The following is a 12420-nucleotide window of genomic DNA, read 5'->3' as shown; positions in this document are numbered from 1 at the left end:
TCCAAATTGTACAAGACCTATAGAAACTCCATATTGAACAACATACATAGAACGGCTTAGCCAAAGTCCTACATAGTCACCGACTGATACAGGACTCTAATGGAAATATAATAATAATAATAATAATAGAGTGCCAGGCTTCTGATATCCTTTTGGCATCCTCATGTATATTTCTCTGTCGATTGTAGCATGCACAAAAGCATTAGTGACGTCGTATTGCTTTAGCTCAAGATCGTATTTGGCGGCGATTGCCATGAGCATTCTGAATGAGCGTCCTGCCAATGTTGCTGCGTATGTGTCTTGGGAGGTGATGTTGCGTTGTTGGTCTCCCCTTACCACCAATCTTGCCTTGCATTTGATGAGGCGGTGATGCTTGTCGAGTTTGTAGGTGTATACCCACATACAGTCTAGGATCTGGTGCCCTGCTCGTTTGACTGGTGATGCTTGGACCTCAGTCCATGACTTCATTTGTTGGTGACTCCGAAGGTGTGTCTTTTCTGCTTCCTTGAACATGTCGTATAGTGGATGGTCTTCCAGCTTTGAGTATGCTGTTGGGAGTGGCGGTAGCTGGTTACGATAGGGCTTGATTCCCTTAGATAGCAGTCTCTTCACCTGAGCCTTGTCGATTGGCTTTCCTTCGTGTTGACCAATGTGTCCTGATCAGACTCCGCAACAATCAATCGATCGACATGATTGATTCCTATATAGGTTAAAGAGTTACTTTATTAGGCAGCCTTTAACCTAGATAGGAATCAATCATGCCGATCCGATTGATTGTTGCGGAGTCTGGTCCTGATTCGGTGCCGGCCATGAATGCGGCTGCCCATGGACTGGTCATTGATGTTGATTGGTTGGACATGTTCGTCATATCCTCGTTGTTCACCTCTCCTTGAACTAGCAAGGCCACAGGTGGAGGAGTTGGTGGCGGGGTTAGATATGCCTCTACCACCTTCCTTCCTTGGTGGTATCTGGTTTTCTGAGTGCGCGGGCTCTCTTCCTGCGTCGTATCGTCCTCGTAGAACGTCTCGGTTTCTGGTTGTTGGCTCTGAGTACCTGGGAGTTCGACTGTTCTCACCCAAGTTGCGATTTCCTCTAGGGTGTTGTGCATGAGATTGTCCATCAGGTCCTCAGTCTTGCCGTTGAAGATTGTTTCTTCGTTAAACACTACGTCGCGAGTGCTGATTACCTTTGCCATGGATGGGATCCAGATGCGGTAGATGTTTGTTGACTGATATCCCACAAGATACCCAATCCAGGCTTTTGGGTCCAGCCGTTGCAGCCTTGACTTTCCTTGGTGGGTATCGTCTGTCATTGCAAAGGCTTTGCACCCATATGCTCTTAGATGAGCTTGGTTTGGTCTTCGGGGTCCGGTGACTATGCCATTTGTGGCAGCTGCGCGCGTGAAGAATATTTCGTAAGGCGATTTCCACTTGTTTGGATAATTTGGCGTTCGATTGTATAGGTATACCGCCGCTCTGGTTATCTCTGGCCAGAGTTCCCATGGAAGATTCGCATCTAGTCGAATTGCGCGTGCCTTTTCTTTTATCACACCCCCTGAGCGTTCGGCTCCTCCGTTCTGCGCTTGTGTGTCTGGAGCGGAAGGCTCGAGTCTGATTGATAGGGACGTGCACCATTTCTCGACTTCTTGCTTAACTGTGATGATCTCGTTGTCTGTTTCAATGACCTTGACCGTAATGTTGAACTGTTTCTTCATAAATTGGATAAAGAGGGCTAATAGGCGAATAATAGAGCGTGCTGGCCTATTGTCTTTGAAGTAGAAATCCCAAACGTATCGGGAGTTTCGGCAAGTTATTAGCATCTGACTCTTTTCCTTAGTGAAGCTGTCTGCCTCGTACTCATAGAAGTCGATTGCAATTCTTTCTCCAGGACCTTCATCATTTAGTCTTAGCGCCCTTCTTATTTGGCGCTTCGACTTTGATCTGCCGCAAGCGTCACATTGTACTGTGGTGATTCCTTTGATCCTCACCCCCTCAGATTGCTGTATGAGGTGTTCAATAGCGGATGGCCCTGGATGTCCTAGTCGTTTATGCCATAGCATAGCTGTCGCCCTTTGTGGTGATCGCTTGGTTCGATTCATACGCACATGGAAGGCTGAGTCGAATAGAGTGGTGTCTTCGATAATCCATTGCCCATGGCGTTCCGATAGGATAGCAATGATTGTTCCATCCCATCGTCGCAGGCTTGTTGGATCTTCCCGATTGTCCCACCATATTCCTTGTCGTCGGAGTAGCCTGAATGATACTAGGCTGCAGAGGAAGTCTGGACACCACGCAACGTTGACTATGTACAGGGCTTGTTTGTCCTGAGATCCCTCTGTTGTCAATGTGACAGCTCCGTATCCTCGTATCCAGACTTTGGAACTGCCGGCCCAGATGTAGTCCCCTGGCGTCGACGGGCGTACGTCTTCAATTCTTGAGAGGTCGTTGCAGATGTGCGTAGTCGAGCCGGAATCCAGGATGAAGGCATCCTTTAATGGATATCCTTGTTGGCTTGCGCTGAATGCCGCTTTCATCGTGCCCTCATCAATTCTTGAGATTTCGCGTCCATCTAGTCATTCAATGACTGCGTCCGGTGTTTGTGATGTCTTGATATGAGGTGTAATCGATCGTGACGTTGTCGAGAATCGAGGTCGTTTAGTCTCTAGGGACATTTCCTGCATCGTTCTCTGTAAGTTGGTGTCATTTTCAAGTTTGTACTGTACTAATCTTGCGATGCCTCGATTTGGCTTGAACCATTCAGGCAGTGATCGGAATGGTCTGGTCTGGTCTGGTCTGAGGGTACAGACCAGACCAGACCAGGTGCTTACATAAGGACCGGTCCGACCAGACCGGTCCGACCAACAAGACCGCCAAGAATGAGGCTGAAGCAAAGAAGGAAGCCGAGGAAATGTGTTTTACTACTGACTGTCAATCTAGTCGTCTTCGTTCTCACTATCCTCGATATCGCTGTTCCCCTCAGCTTGGGGCTTTCCATACCAGGCCCGGAGACACTCGCACGCTTCTATAATATCTGCCTTCAGCCTACCACGGCGATCGACGATAGTAAGCTTCGCGCTACTAAAAAGACGTTCGCATTCATCCGACATAGGCGAGATCGCAAACATGTCTAGAGCGAAGCGAGCGAGATCTCGTTGGGAGTCGTAGCGAGATAGCCAGTACGCAATAGCCTCATTGCAACCTGCCTCTTCGTTATGAAGCCGGTCAGTAGAGATGTATTGTTCATACAAATCAGTTGTAGAAACTGGAGCGTCTATTCGAATGCGCTTATGTTCCCGCTGGCGATCAAATGCTGGGTCAGGATCTCTCTCCTTCCTGGCTGGTGGTGGCAGCATCTCGACAGGGTACCTTCCCTTATACTCTGTCTCCCAGAGATGCTTCACCGCTAATTGTGCGTTTTCAAACCACCTCTTCTTCTCTTCGTCGCCATGAAGAACCCACTCTTGCCTGAACCATCCCCACTTGCGATATGGATCAAGGATTTGAGCCGCATAATATGCCGGTGGAAGGTCAGTATCTTCAGGGAATCGATTTTGCCAATTCAGCTGCTGATTGTTATAGTACTCAACGCACTTTAACCAAGCAGCATCAGCGCAGCCTTGAAGGTACTTCCATGTAAAGTTGTTATCGTCCTCAGTGTGGATGTCGTGGTAGTGATCCTTCGTCTCGCTTATCTCCCGGAGAAGGCAGTCCAAAGTTGAAAACCAGTCCGCAAGTGACGTCTTCTTACCTTCAGAAAGCAAAGTTGCAGCATAGAAGTCTTTGAGAGCGAGTTCAATCTTTTCAAGCTCAAACCAGTGCTGTCCATCAAGCTTAAAGTTCGCGATCCCTACGGAGCCCTTTCCAGGTACATGACGAGCCGAGAAGAGCTCTAAACGTTCTCGAACATTTAATGCACGTGTAATCGAATAAAACCATGAGTTCCAGCGGGTCGAGTTGTTCTGGATAAGCTCAAGCCCGTCGAATTGCGAAAGATCTCCGCCGATAATAATTGTAGCAAACTCCTCACGCCGTTGTGGAGTAAGCCTGATGTATCGCACCAGGTTGTGAAGACGACCCAAACATCCGAACTTCTTCCAGAGCTCTTCCACCTTCGTATAGTCGCCACGTTGATGATGCTTCTCCAGCTTCGCAAGATACTTCTCACAGTTTCGCCCCATAAGGAACAGAGATGTCAACAAGCAAGTCAAGCTGGCTTGATTCTTATCGATTGCAGATCACAGACCATTCTCTGGGACGTGCCACTGTGCACGAGCCTCTATATTGTCTGTGATCTGCAATCGATAAGAATCAAGCCAGCTTGACTTGCTTGTTGACATCTCTGATAAGGAACGCCTGGCAACAGAGGTTGATGACATGGCCCAAGCAACGCAGCCGGCGATGACGACGTTGTTTTGACTTCATCCATGGGCAGAGATCCTTGAGTATAAACTCAACAGCGGTATCATTTGCCGAGGCATTATCCAGCATAAAGTATCCAATCTGATCTCCGCTAATGTCGTATTCTTCCAGCAATTCAAGGACCACCGATCCAAGATTCTCTCCAGTATGTTCGCCGTATATACGTCGCATACCTAAAGCGGTAACACGTCGCATGCCGGTAGTATCAATCCACATAGCGACGACGCCTAGGATAGCGTAAGGGTTTGGTGAAGTCCAGAGATCAAAGGAGATAGAGATCCTACTCCGTGAATGGTGTAGGTCCTCCCTAAGCTGTTGCTTCTTCGATATGAATGCATTCATTACCCAGCTTCGGATAGTCTTCGCAGCCTTCGGGAGGTGGTTGAGTAGTGCCGGATTTAAAAAGAGGAGTAGTTCACGAAAGTACTGGTTCTCTAATTGAAAGAAGGCGATATGGCAGTACACAATCCAACGAATTAGAAGCTCTTTAAACTTCTCTACTGACTCCTTCCAGAAAAAGATGCTGGAAGCAGCCCCATCCTTTTGCTGGTCGATTATAGACTTCCGTACAGAACCCTTTCGCTTGATGCCACTCTGGGATCAATCTGGTGCTTCTGTTCCAGGTGATTCCGGATCCTAGAAGTGCCATTGATGACAAACAACTCTTGCTTGCTCTTCCCAACCCTGCACTCATGGCAGTAATACACCTCTTTCTTATCGCTATCTCGAATGTATTGGAGTCCGTACTTCCAGATGTGTGATGTACCTTGACGGAAATCCTTCCTTGCAATTATTGCACGTTTCACGTACGTGATACCGCCCTGCACGAACTCATCTGGAGATTCGTGATATTGAATAGGAGTGGGTGATAGTATAGGGGTGGGTGATGACGTGGGGATAGGAGATGGAGTAAGAGACGTTAAATCTAGTCTTATAATATTCGATGGGGACGGTGAGGTTGGTGTTGAAGGCTCCATAACAATAGTATATAAGTAGGTTGTTAAGGACTTGATTGTTCTATGTAAGTAGAAGACTTACCTTGATCTTAATGACTCATATTGTGCTAAATTTTCTGGCTAGATTAGTCTAAGATCTAGTCACGTGGACCTATTTATAGCCGGACCGGTCCGATCATCTAGACCGGTCCGACCACGGTCTCAAAAAATCGCCAGACCAGACCAAGTCTTGGCGGTCTAGACCAGACCAAGACCAAGTCAGACCAGACCATTCCGATCACTGCGCCCCTGTTTGGTGGAAGCCACGTGAAACACTGAAGACGATGGCTCAGCACCGAATTGATAGCGACACTGATCTCGAACAAGAGATAAGGGGAGCCAAGAGAGCTAAATTAGGGACACCCCAGATTAAGAAGTCACAGAGCACTCCGGTAGAGGATACTGTCGAGTGACCAGAAGGCCGGAACATAGGCCAGATCAACCTTATAATCTGTGCCTCATCATTTATGGCAAAGGAATCTAAGTACCCACTTCAACGCTCTTACATAATGGACTCCGGAACCACTATACACGTCGGCAACGACCTCGGACGATTCACGAATATTCGACCGCCTATGACAGGAGACTTCCTCTGGGCAGGCAATACAAGGGTGTGGATTAAGGCATACGGTTCAGTTACTCTGAGAGTAGATAGCGCAGACGGTCACCGTCTCCTCTACCTCGAGAACGTCGCCTACTGCCCTGACCTACACTGCAGTCTTGTCTCCTTCCGGATACTCCGCCGGCAAGGTCTTTGGTGGGACACCAAATCCGACCCAACAATCCTCCGACGGTCCGACGATAGCGAACTGGCAGTACTACACGAGAAGTACGGACAATGGATACTGGAACTCAATGACGCTGAGGCGCGAGCAGCGTTTTCAACGCAGCAGCCAACGCGCAGGACAGCCGTACGAAAACGAGCTGAGGCTATAGTCTGGCACAAGAGACTTGGCCACCCTGGATCCGACGCCCTAGAACACCTAGTGAACCAATCTGGGGGTGAAGATCGTCGGGGTCCCCACAGTGAAATGCGATGCCTGTGGGATATCAAAGTCGAAGCGAATGATACGACGGACGCCCCGGACTATTTTAGAAGGTCCGGGAGAGCGAGTTGCGATCGACTTTCACGACTACGAAGCAGAAAGTACGACCAAGGAGAAGAGTCAGATGCTTATTAACTGCCGCGTTACGGGATACATATGGGATTTCTATCTTAGTGACAACCGAACGGCAAGAGTCATCCTTAAAAGCCTTAAGATGTTCGTCACCTTTATGATGAATCAATTTGGTATAACGGTAAAGGTTATTGAGACGGACAACGAGATATTTTCCGTGAAGCCAGAGGTCGCCAGATGGTGCAGAACAAGAGGTATAGTACTCGAGCCTTCCGCCCCGATACGCAAGCGCAAAACGGAGGAGCCGAACGCTCAGGGGGTGTGGTAAAAGAAAAGGGTCGAGCAATGCGACTCGATGCACATCTGCCGTGGGACCAATGGCCGGAAATCGCCCGGACCGCCGTCTACCTACACAACAGGACGCCGAAATATCAGAACCGCTGGAGATCTCCATACGAGATGTTCTTCACGGCAATCGCTTTCCAGAATGGAGTTGTTACATCACCACGCAAGCCCAACCTGTCGCATTTACGAGCGTACGGCTGTAAGGCATTTGCGATGACGGATGACACGAAGCGAGGAAAAGGACGTCTACAGAGATTTGACCCGAAAGCCTGGATAGGGTACTTAGTTGGTTACCGTTCGACGAACATATTCCGAATTTGGGTACCATCTATAGGCAAGGTCATTAGCACTCGCGACGTTGTATTCGACGAGGAAGTCGTATATAGTGGAGAGCATAAAGAGGTTATGGACAATCTTATGCATAGCACTACAGAGGAGATAGCAGCATGGATTCGAACTATTGAACTGCCCCCTGGACCAAATCCCACACGGGAAGAACTTGGAACTTTCTACGAAGATGAGACCATTGCTAGAGCGCCGGAAAATGGGCGGCTCGAGTATGATGAGGCGGGAAGGAAGGTAGTACCTTATCCGACGCCACCACATACGCCCCACCGGCAGCACTGCTTGCTCAAATGCTAACTAATGTGGAACACCCCTTCAGGGACGATGATACCGGAGGCTACGGCCTACAATCCGAAGAGACTGCCTACGGGAAACAAGGTCTTGACACTAGCTACGGCGAACATGGTGTACAGACTGGCGCACAGCGCGAACATGGTCTATCCGCAGGCGTTCCACGCGAACAATGCGATGCCGGAGGCTACGGCCTACAATCCGAAGAGACTGCCTACGGGAAACAAGGTCTTGACACTAGCTACGGCGAACATGGTGTACAGACTGGCGCACAGCGCGAACATGGTCTATCCGCAGGCGTTCCACGCGAACAATGCGATGCCGGAGGCTACGGCCTACAATCCGAAGAGACTGCCTACGGGAAACAAGGTCTTGACACTAGCTACGGCAAACAAGGTCTCGCGAGTGGTATCCTCCATCCGGAACACAGGATGTTGAAGGAGCCATGGGCAGCCGCCTTTATGGCAGGCACCAAGGCAGGAAACGTTCAAAACTTGGCAGGAGAGCGACTGGACAAGGCAAAGCTTGAGCGTATGATGCGAAACGGCAAGAAGCCTCATCGCAGCCAGCTGCCACCGCCTCCCCAAGCGAACGGCCTGCGAGAGGATCACGAGTTGTTCTATTTTTTCAAAGAGGCTGAGATTACACATCTCCATAGCCACAAGGAAACCAGATCCTGGTCAGAGGTCCCGGCGAAGACGGCTCGGAAGACCGACCAGCAGGTACTGGACTCAATGTGGGTATACACCTACAAATTTGACAAGCACCATCGATTCCAGAAGTGTAAGGCGCGATTGGTAGTGCGTGGAGACCAGCAACGAAATGTCACCGCACAAGAAACCTACGCTGCTACACTGGCCGGAAGATCGTTTCGGATGCTAGTGTCGATTGCGGCCCGGTTTGACCTAGAGCTGAAGCAATACGACGTATCGAACGCCTTCGTCAACGCAGATATTGATCGAACAGTGTACATGCGGATGCCCCCAGGATACAGGAAGCAGGGAACAATACTGCAACTAAACAAAGCGCTGTACGGCCTACGGATCTCGCCATTGCTCTGGCAAAGACACTTCACTGCCTTCCTTCTAGAAATCGGGTTCTCGCCAGTTCCCCACGAACCTTGCTGCATGATCCGAGACGGAGTGTTCATCTTCTTTTATGTTGATGACATTATCCTTGCCTCTTCGAAACGGCACGCGGAAGTAGCTCGGAAAGTGGAAGAGGAACTGAAACAGCGATACAACCTGACCGGAGGAAAGGATTTGCAGTGGTTTTTAGGAGTAGAAGTTATACGGGACCGAGAGAAGCGAAAGATCTGGCTGTCACAGAAAGCTTATGTTGAGAAGATTGCACGGCTGGCAACGAACAAGGACCAACGACACAACACACCAATGGCTAGAGTCGAACTAGTTGCACGTGAGGGTTTGGCGACTCCTGGAGAGATTAACTTGTATCAACGCAAGATTGGATCGTTACTCTTCGCCGCCGTCAACACCCGACCCGATGTCGCATTCCCAGTATCACGACTCGCCCGGTTCCTCACAAACCCTGGTCCACTACATCAAGAAGCCGCTGACCGAGTGCTGTTGTACCTGGAGTCAACCAAGCTTCTATCCTTATCATTCGGAGGAGACGACCAATTGGTAGTAGCTAGCGATGCATCCTTTGCGGACAACACCGCGGATCGCAAGAGCTCCCAAGGGTACGTTATCAAGCTATTTGGAGGACTGATCGCATGGAGGGCGAACAAACAAGATACCATCACGACATCTACGACCGAAGCAGAACTCCTCGCGCTATCGCAAGTGGCTAAGGAGTCCATGTTTGTGCGGATGCTGCTAGAGGAGCTTCGGGTAGAGTTGACGGAGAAGACAATTACGATACAGTGCGATAATACGCAGACGATCCGGCTGATCAACGAGGAGATCTCTCAGCTGACGACGAAACTCCGTCACGTGGACATCCACAATCACTGGCTGAGGCAAGAGGCAAAGCGAAAGTCTATCAGAGTCGTGTATGTACCGTCTGGCGAAATGCTCGCCGATGGTTTCACGAAGACCCTGCCTGCCAACAACTGGCCCCAGTTCTTGACGCAGGTCGGACTGGTTGAAGTGAAGGAACGAGACGTAGAGGAAGCAGATCCAGAGGAAATTCTGGAGAAGATGGAAAGTCTTGTTATATAGTCCGGTATGAATGTCGCAAAGACCACTCCACCTCAGGCTGCCGAGGAGCGCCGAGCTGAGGGGGTGTGTCAGATTGAGGCGAGGTTTTGCTCCATGATCGAGCCGATGGTGGTTGGGGAAGGACATGAGACCCCCAAACCAGGGCTAGCGCCGGGACTTAGCACTGCCAAGCCCGAGGCGAGGCCACCTCCCACAGACAGAGCCGTAGACAGACACAGAGAATACACACCTGATCCCATCCATAAAAATCTGACATAAGTTCTAAAGGCTTTAATTAATATATATAGCTATATATTGAGAAGCTGGCACTATTAGTAGTAGTATGACTACCTAATAGAGCGCTCTCTAAGGCACAACGGTAGTGGTGGTACAGATTCGTATTGTATTGACTAAGGAGCTATTCACACGTTCGTAGATCCGTGTTGCGTGCAGCTGCGTCCAAGCTCCCCGCTAGGACCCACCTGCACGTGTCACCAATCATGTGACTACTCCTCCGCTTGATACCACCAAGTCACTTACGGACTGTATTCTCAACACTATATATATTTTGCTGGCAGCTTGATTGCTCGGCCGTGTCGTGATTGAGATGGTGGTGGGCCTGTTACAGCACCTAGGGCATCACCACCACCCTCACGCTGCGTAGCTACTCTCTTTTTCGAACCTGCCTTGGTAGCTATCTTGAAGCGCCCCCTCTTGCCTCTTTGGGCAGTTTTTTGAGCTTGCTGGAGTCGTTATTGAGTCCTACGAGCTGCCTATCGTGAGGCTCGATCAGCAGCTTCACGAGACTTCTCCTCCTGCCTTATCAATCGAGCTGCTGCTCTCGCTGTACGCCTTGCCTCAACTGCCTTAAGCTTCTCCTGCCTCTTCTCCTCACGCAGGCGAGCTGCTTCAACTTTTTGATATTGTAGTTGCTCCTCCTCGAGCTCTTGTTAGTGCTGGCGATCACGTGCCTCCTTCACCTTCCTTGGGGACCAGAATACAGCCCCACCGTGATAGTCCTCACCTGACTCTAGAGGCAGAGCCTTGCCTCGCTTCCTGCGCTTCTTCTCATTGATGAGAGCCTCCTTAAGTCTCACATTCTCATACTTAGCTAGTACTGATCTGATTGAGAGTCGGTGGATCGTTTAGTTAAGCTGTAAGATCTTTCTCTAGTCTCTATTAGCTACAGCGTAGTCGACTAGCTGCCTAATCTTCCTCTAATCAGAGGCGCTTAAGGCTGAGGAGTCGCTATCGCTCGATTAGCCTAATTGAGCTGGCTAATTAAATCGTTTGAGTATCACCTCTAGCTCGAAAGGTGAGAGGCCAGTCGCCTCAAAGCGGAAATCTGCTCCAATATCATCCAGTTCAAACATGCTGGAAATGATTCTAATTACCCGAATCACCAACAAGCGCGTGCGGACCCCAACCAGAAACTGAAAGAGGTCTTCGGTATCGACAACATTTTCACCAACAAGACGGACAAGAAAAAGTATTTTGTGGAAAAGGTGGAGAAACTGATGTGGAAGGCCATGAAAGCGAACGGTTTTAGGGATGATGGAGACTGGCGCGACCTGCGTAATCAAGCCATCGTCTTCTTCGATGAGTATATGAAGGAGTCTGGTACCGAACTTATCAAGCTTGCCGAGCTCACTCAATTTATCGTCTTGAAGCAGTCCCTCTGCTACCTCTTTGAGGGCGCTCAAGAAGCCCTAGAAAGAAGCAAAACGCAGTTCGACGACGTCAAGTTTATTTGTCGTCGCATTAATGAACTTTGGATCCGGTCCAAGATGACGGAAGCCGAACTAGACGGAGCGAAGGCACCCATATGGAGCGATGAGGAAGACTTTCATGCCGCACTACGCCGAGTGACTGTTAGCAAAAAGACTTTCGACATGCCAGGTATGTTCCCTGAAGATGTACCCGACGACAAGCCTGGAGACACGACAACACTCGATCCGACTAAGCCCACGGAGAACCCGATGAATCTCCTTCTGCCAGTATATGAAACGATGTGGCGAGTCGTCATGCGTTGCTTCTTGGAGATCAAGCACCGCGGTGCGCCCAATAGATCGGATTGGACAGCTATCCTTAGAGGCTACCTCGAAGATCTTGGTGATCTAGCGTGTAGACCAAATGACGCCTTTCACAAGAGCTCCACGACAGCTAGCAGTGTACGGCCAGCTGAGATCGTCAAAGAAGCGTTGCGTCTATACCCTCCCACTCGTCGCGTTCATCGAATGTACTATGACGAGCAGGTCGCTGCAAACATAGAAGAGTGCCACAGGTTCGAAATACTTGGAGGACAAGACCCTCTTACGTTCCGCCCGGAGCGCTGGCAGAACATTTGCACCGCACAACGGCAGGACTTCTATAACAAAGCAGCGCTATCCGCTTCTATTCAGAAAGATTGGTTGAATTACCGGACCGCCAAGGATACCCTCAAAAATGAAGAGGCAAAATTAGGATATATGCCATTTGCGCACTACTGTGCCGCTGATCACCCCAAGACGAAAGAGTTTGCTTCTAAGATGATTGCATTGGTCGTGGCTGTGCTCTGCAATGGGCTCAAGGACGAGTGGGAGTTGGCCGATCCTACGAGCCTGCCATTGACTGGAGTACCTTTGGACTCCGATCGCGCAGCGTACGAGGGTCTGAAGTTGAAGCGTAAGGCTTATTCAATTGGCAATGAGGGAGGTTTTGACTAGACGGGAGGCTCAGCCGGATATTGATGGATTTCCCACGCGGG

At 49.7% G+C, this 12420-nt stretch overlaps 5 protein-coding genes across 5 annotated transcripts; 2 read left to right on the top strand and 3 right to left on the bottom strand.

Annotated features, from left to right (window-relative positions):
• Window positions 1–56: 56 nt before the first annotated feature.
• Window positions 57–2533, bottom strand: PtrM4_144450 (uncharacterized protein; the record flags this gene model as incomplete). Its single annotated transcript, XM_066109748.1, has 3 exons — window positions 57–68; window positions 196–656; window positions 742–2533. 3 exons carry the CDS (start codon window positions 2531–2533, stop codon window positions 57–59), a joined length of 2265 nt encoding a protein of 754 aa, XP_065959731.1.
• A 399-nt stretch (window positions 2534–2932) lies between these two features.
• PtrM4_144440 (uncharacterized protein) lies at window positions 2933–4177 on the bottom strand (the record flags this gene model as incomplete). The annotated part of the gene is made up of 1 exon (XM_066109747.1): window positions 2933–4177. One exon carries the CDS (start codon window positions 4175–4177, stop codon window positions 2933–2935), a length of 1245 nt encoding a protein of 414 aa, XP_065959730.1.
• A 130-nt stretch (window positions 4178–4307) lies between these two features.
• Window positions 4308–5395, bottom strand: PtrM4_144430 (uncharacterized protein; the record flags this gene model as incomplete). Its single annotated transcript, XM_066109746.1, has 2 exons — window positions 4308–4941; window positions 4989–5395. The coding sequence occupies 2 exons, from the start codon at window positions 5393–5395 to the stop codon at window positions 4308–4310; spliced, it is 1041 nt and encodes a 346-aa protein (XP_065959729.1).
• A 527-nt stretch (window positions 5396–5922) lies between these two features.
• On the top strand, window positions 5923–6594 carry PtrM4_144420 (uncharacterized protein; the record flags this gene model as incomplete). The annotated part of the gene is made up of 1 exon (XM_066109745.1): window positions 5923–6594. The coding sequence occupies one exon, from the start codon at window positions 5923–5925 to the stop codon at window positions 6592–6594; it is 672 nt and encodes a 223-aa protein (XP_065959728.1).
• A 174-nt stretch (window positions 6595–6768) lies between these two features.
• On the top strand, window positions 6769–12379 carry PtrM4_144410 (uncharacterized protein; the record flags this gene model as incomplete). The annotated part of the gene is made up of 3 exons (XM_066109744.1): window positions 6769–7433; window positions 7541–9686; window positions 11039–12379. The coding sequence occupies 3 exons, from the start codon at window positions 6769–6771 to the stop codon at window positions 12377–12379; spliced, it is 4152 nt and encodes a 1383-aa protein (XP_065959727.1).
• Between the last annotated feature and the right edge of the window lie 41 nt (window positions 12380–12420).

This window comes from Pyrenophora tritici-repentis, chromosome 9 (assembly GCF_003171515.1).
Source record: "Pyrenophora tritici-repentis strain M4 chromosome 9, whole genome shotgun sequence".
Taxonomy (NCBI): Eukaryota; Fungi; Ascomycota; class Dothideomycetes; order Pleosporales; family Pleosporaceae; genus Pyrenophora; species Pyrenophora tritici-repentis.
The sequence above is the reverse complement of the archived record's forward strand: the minus strand, read 5'-3'. Positions and strand labels throughout refer to the sequence as shown.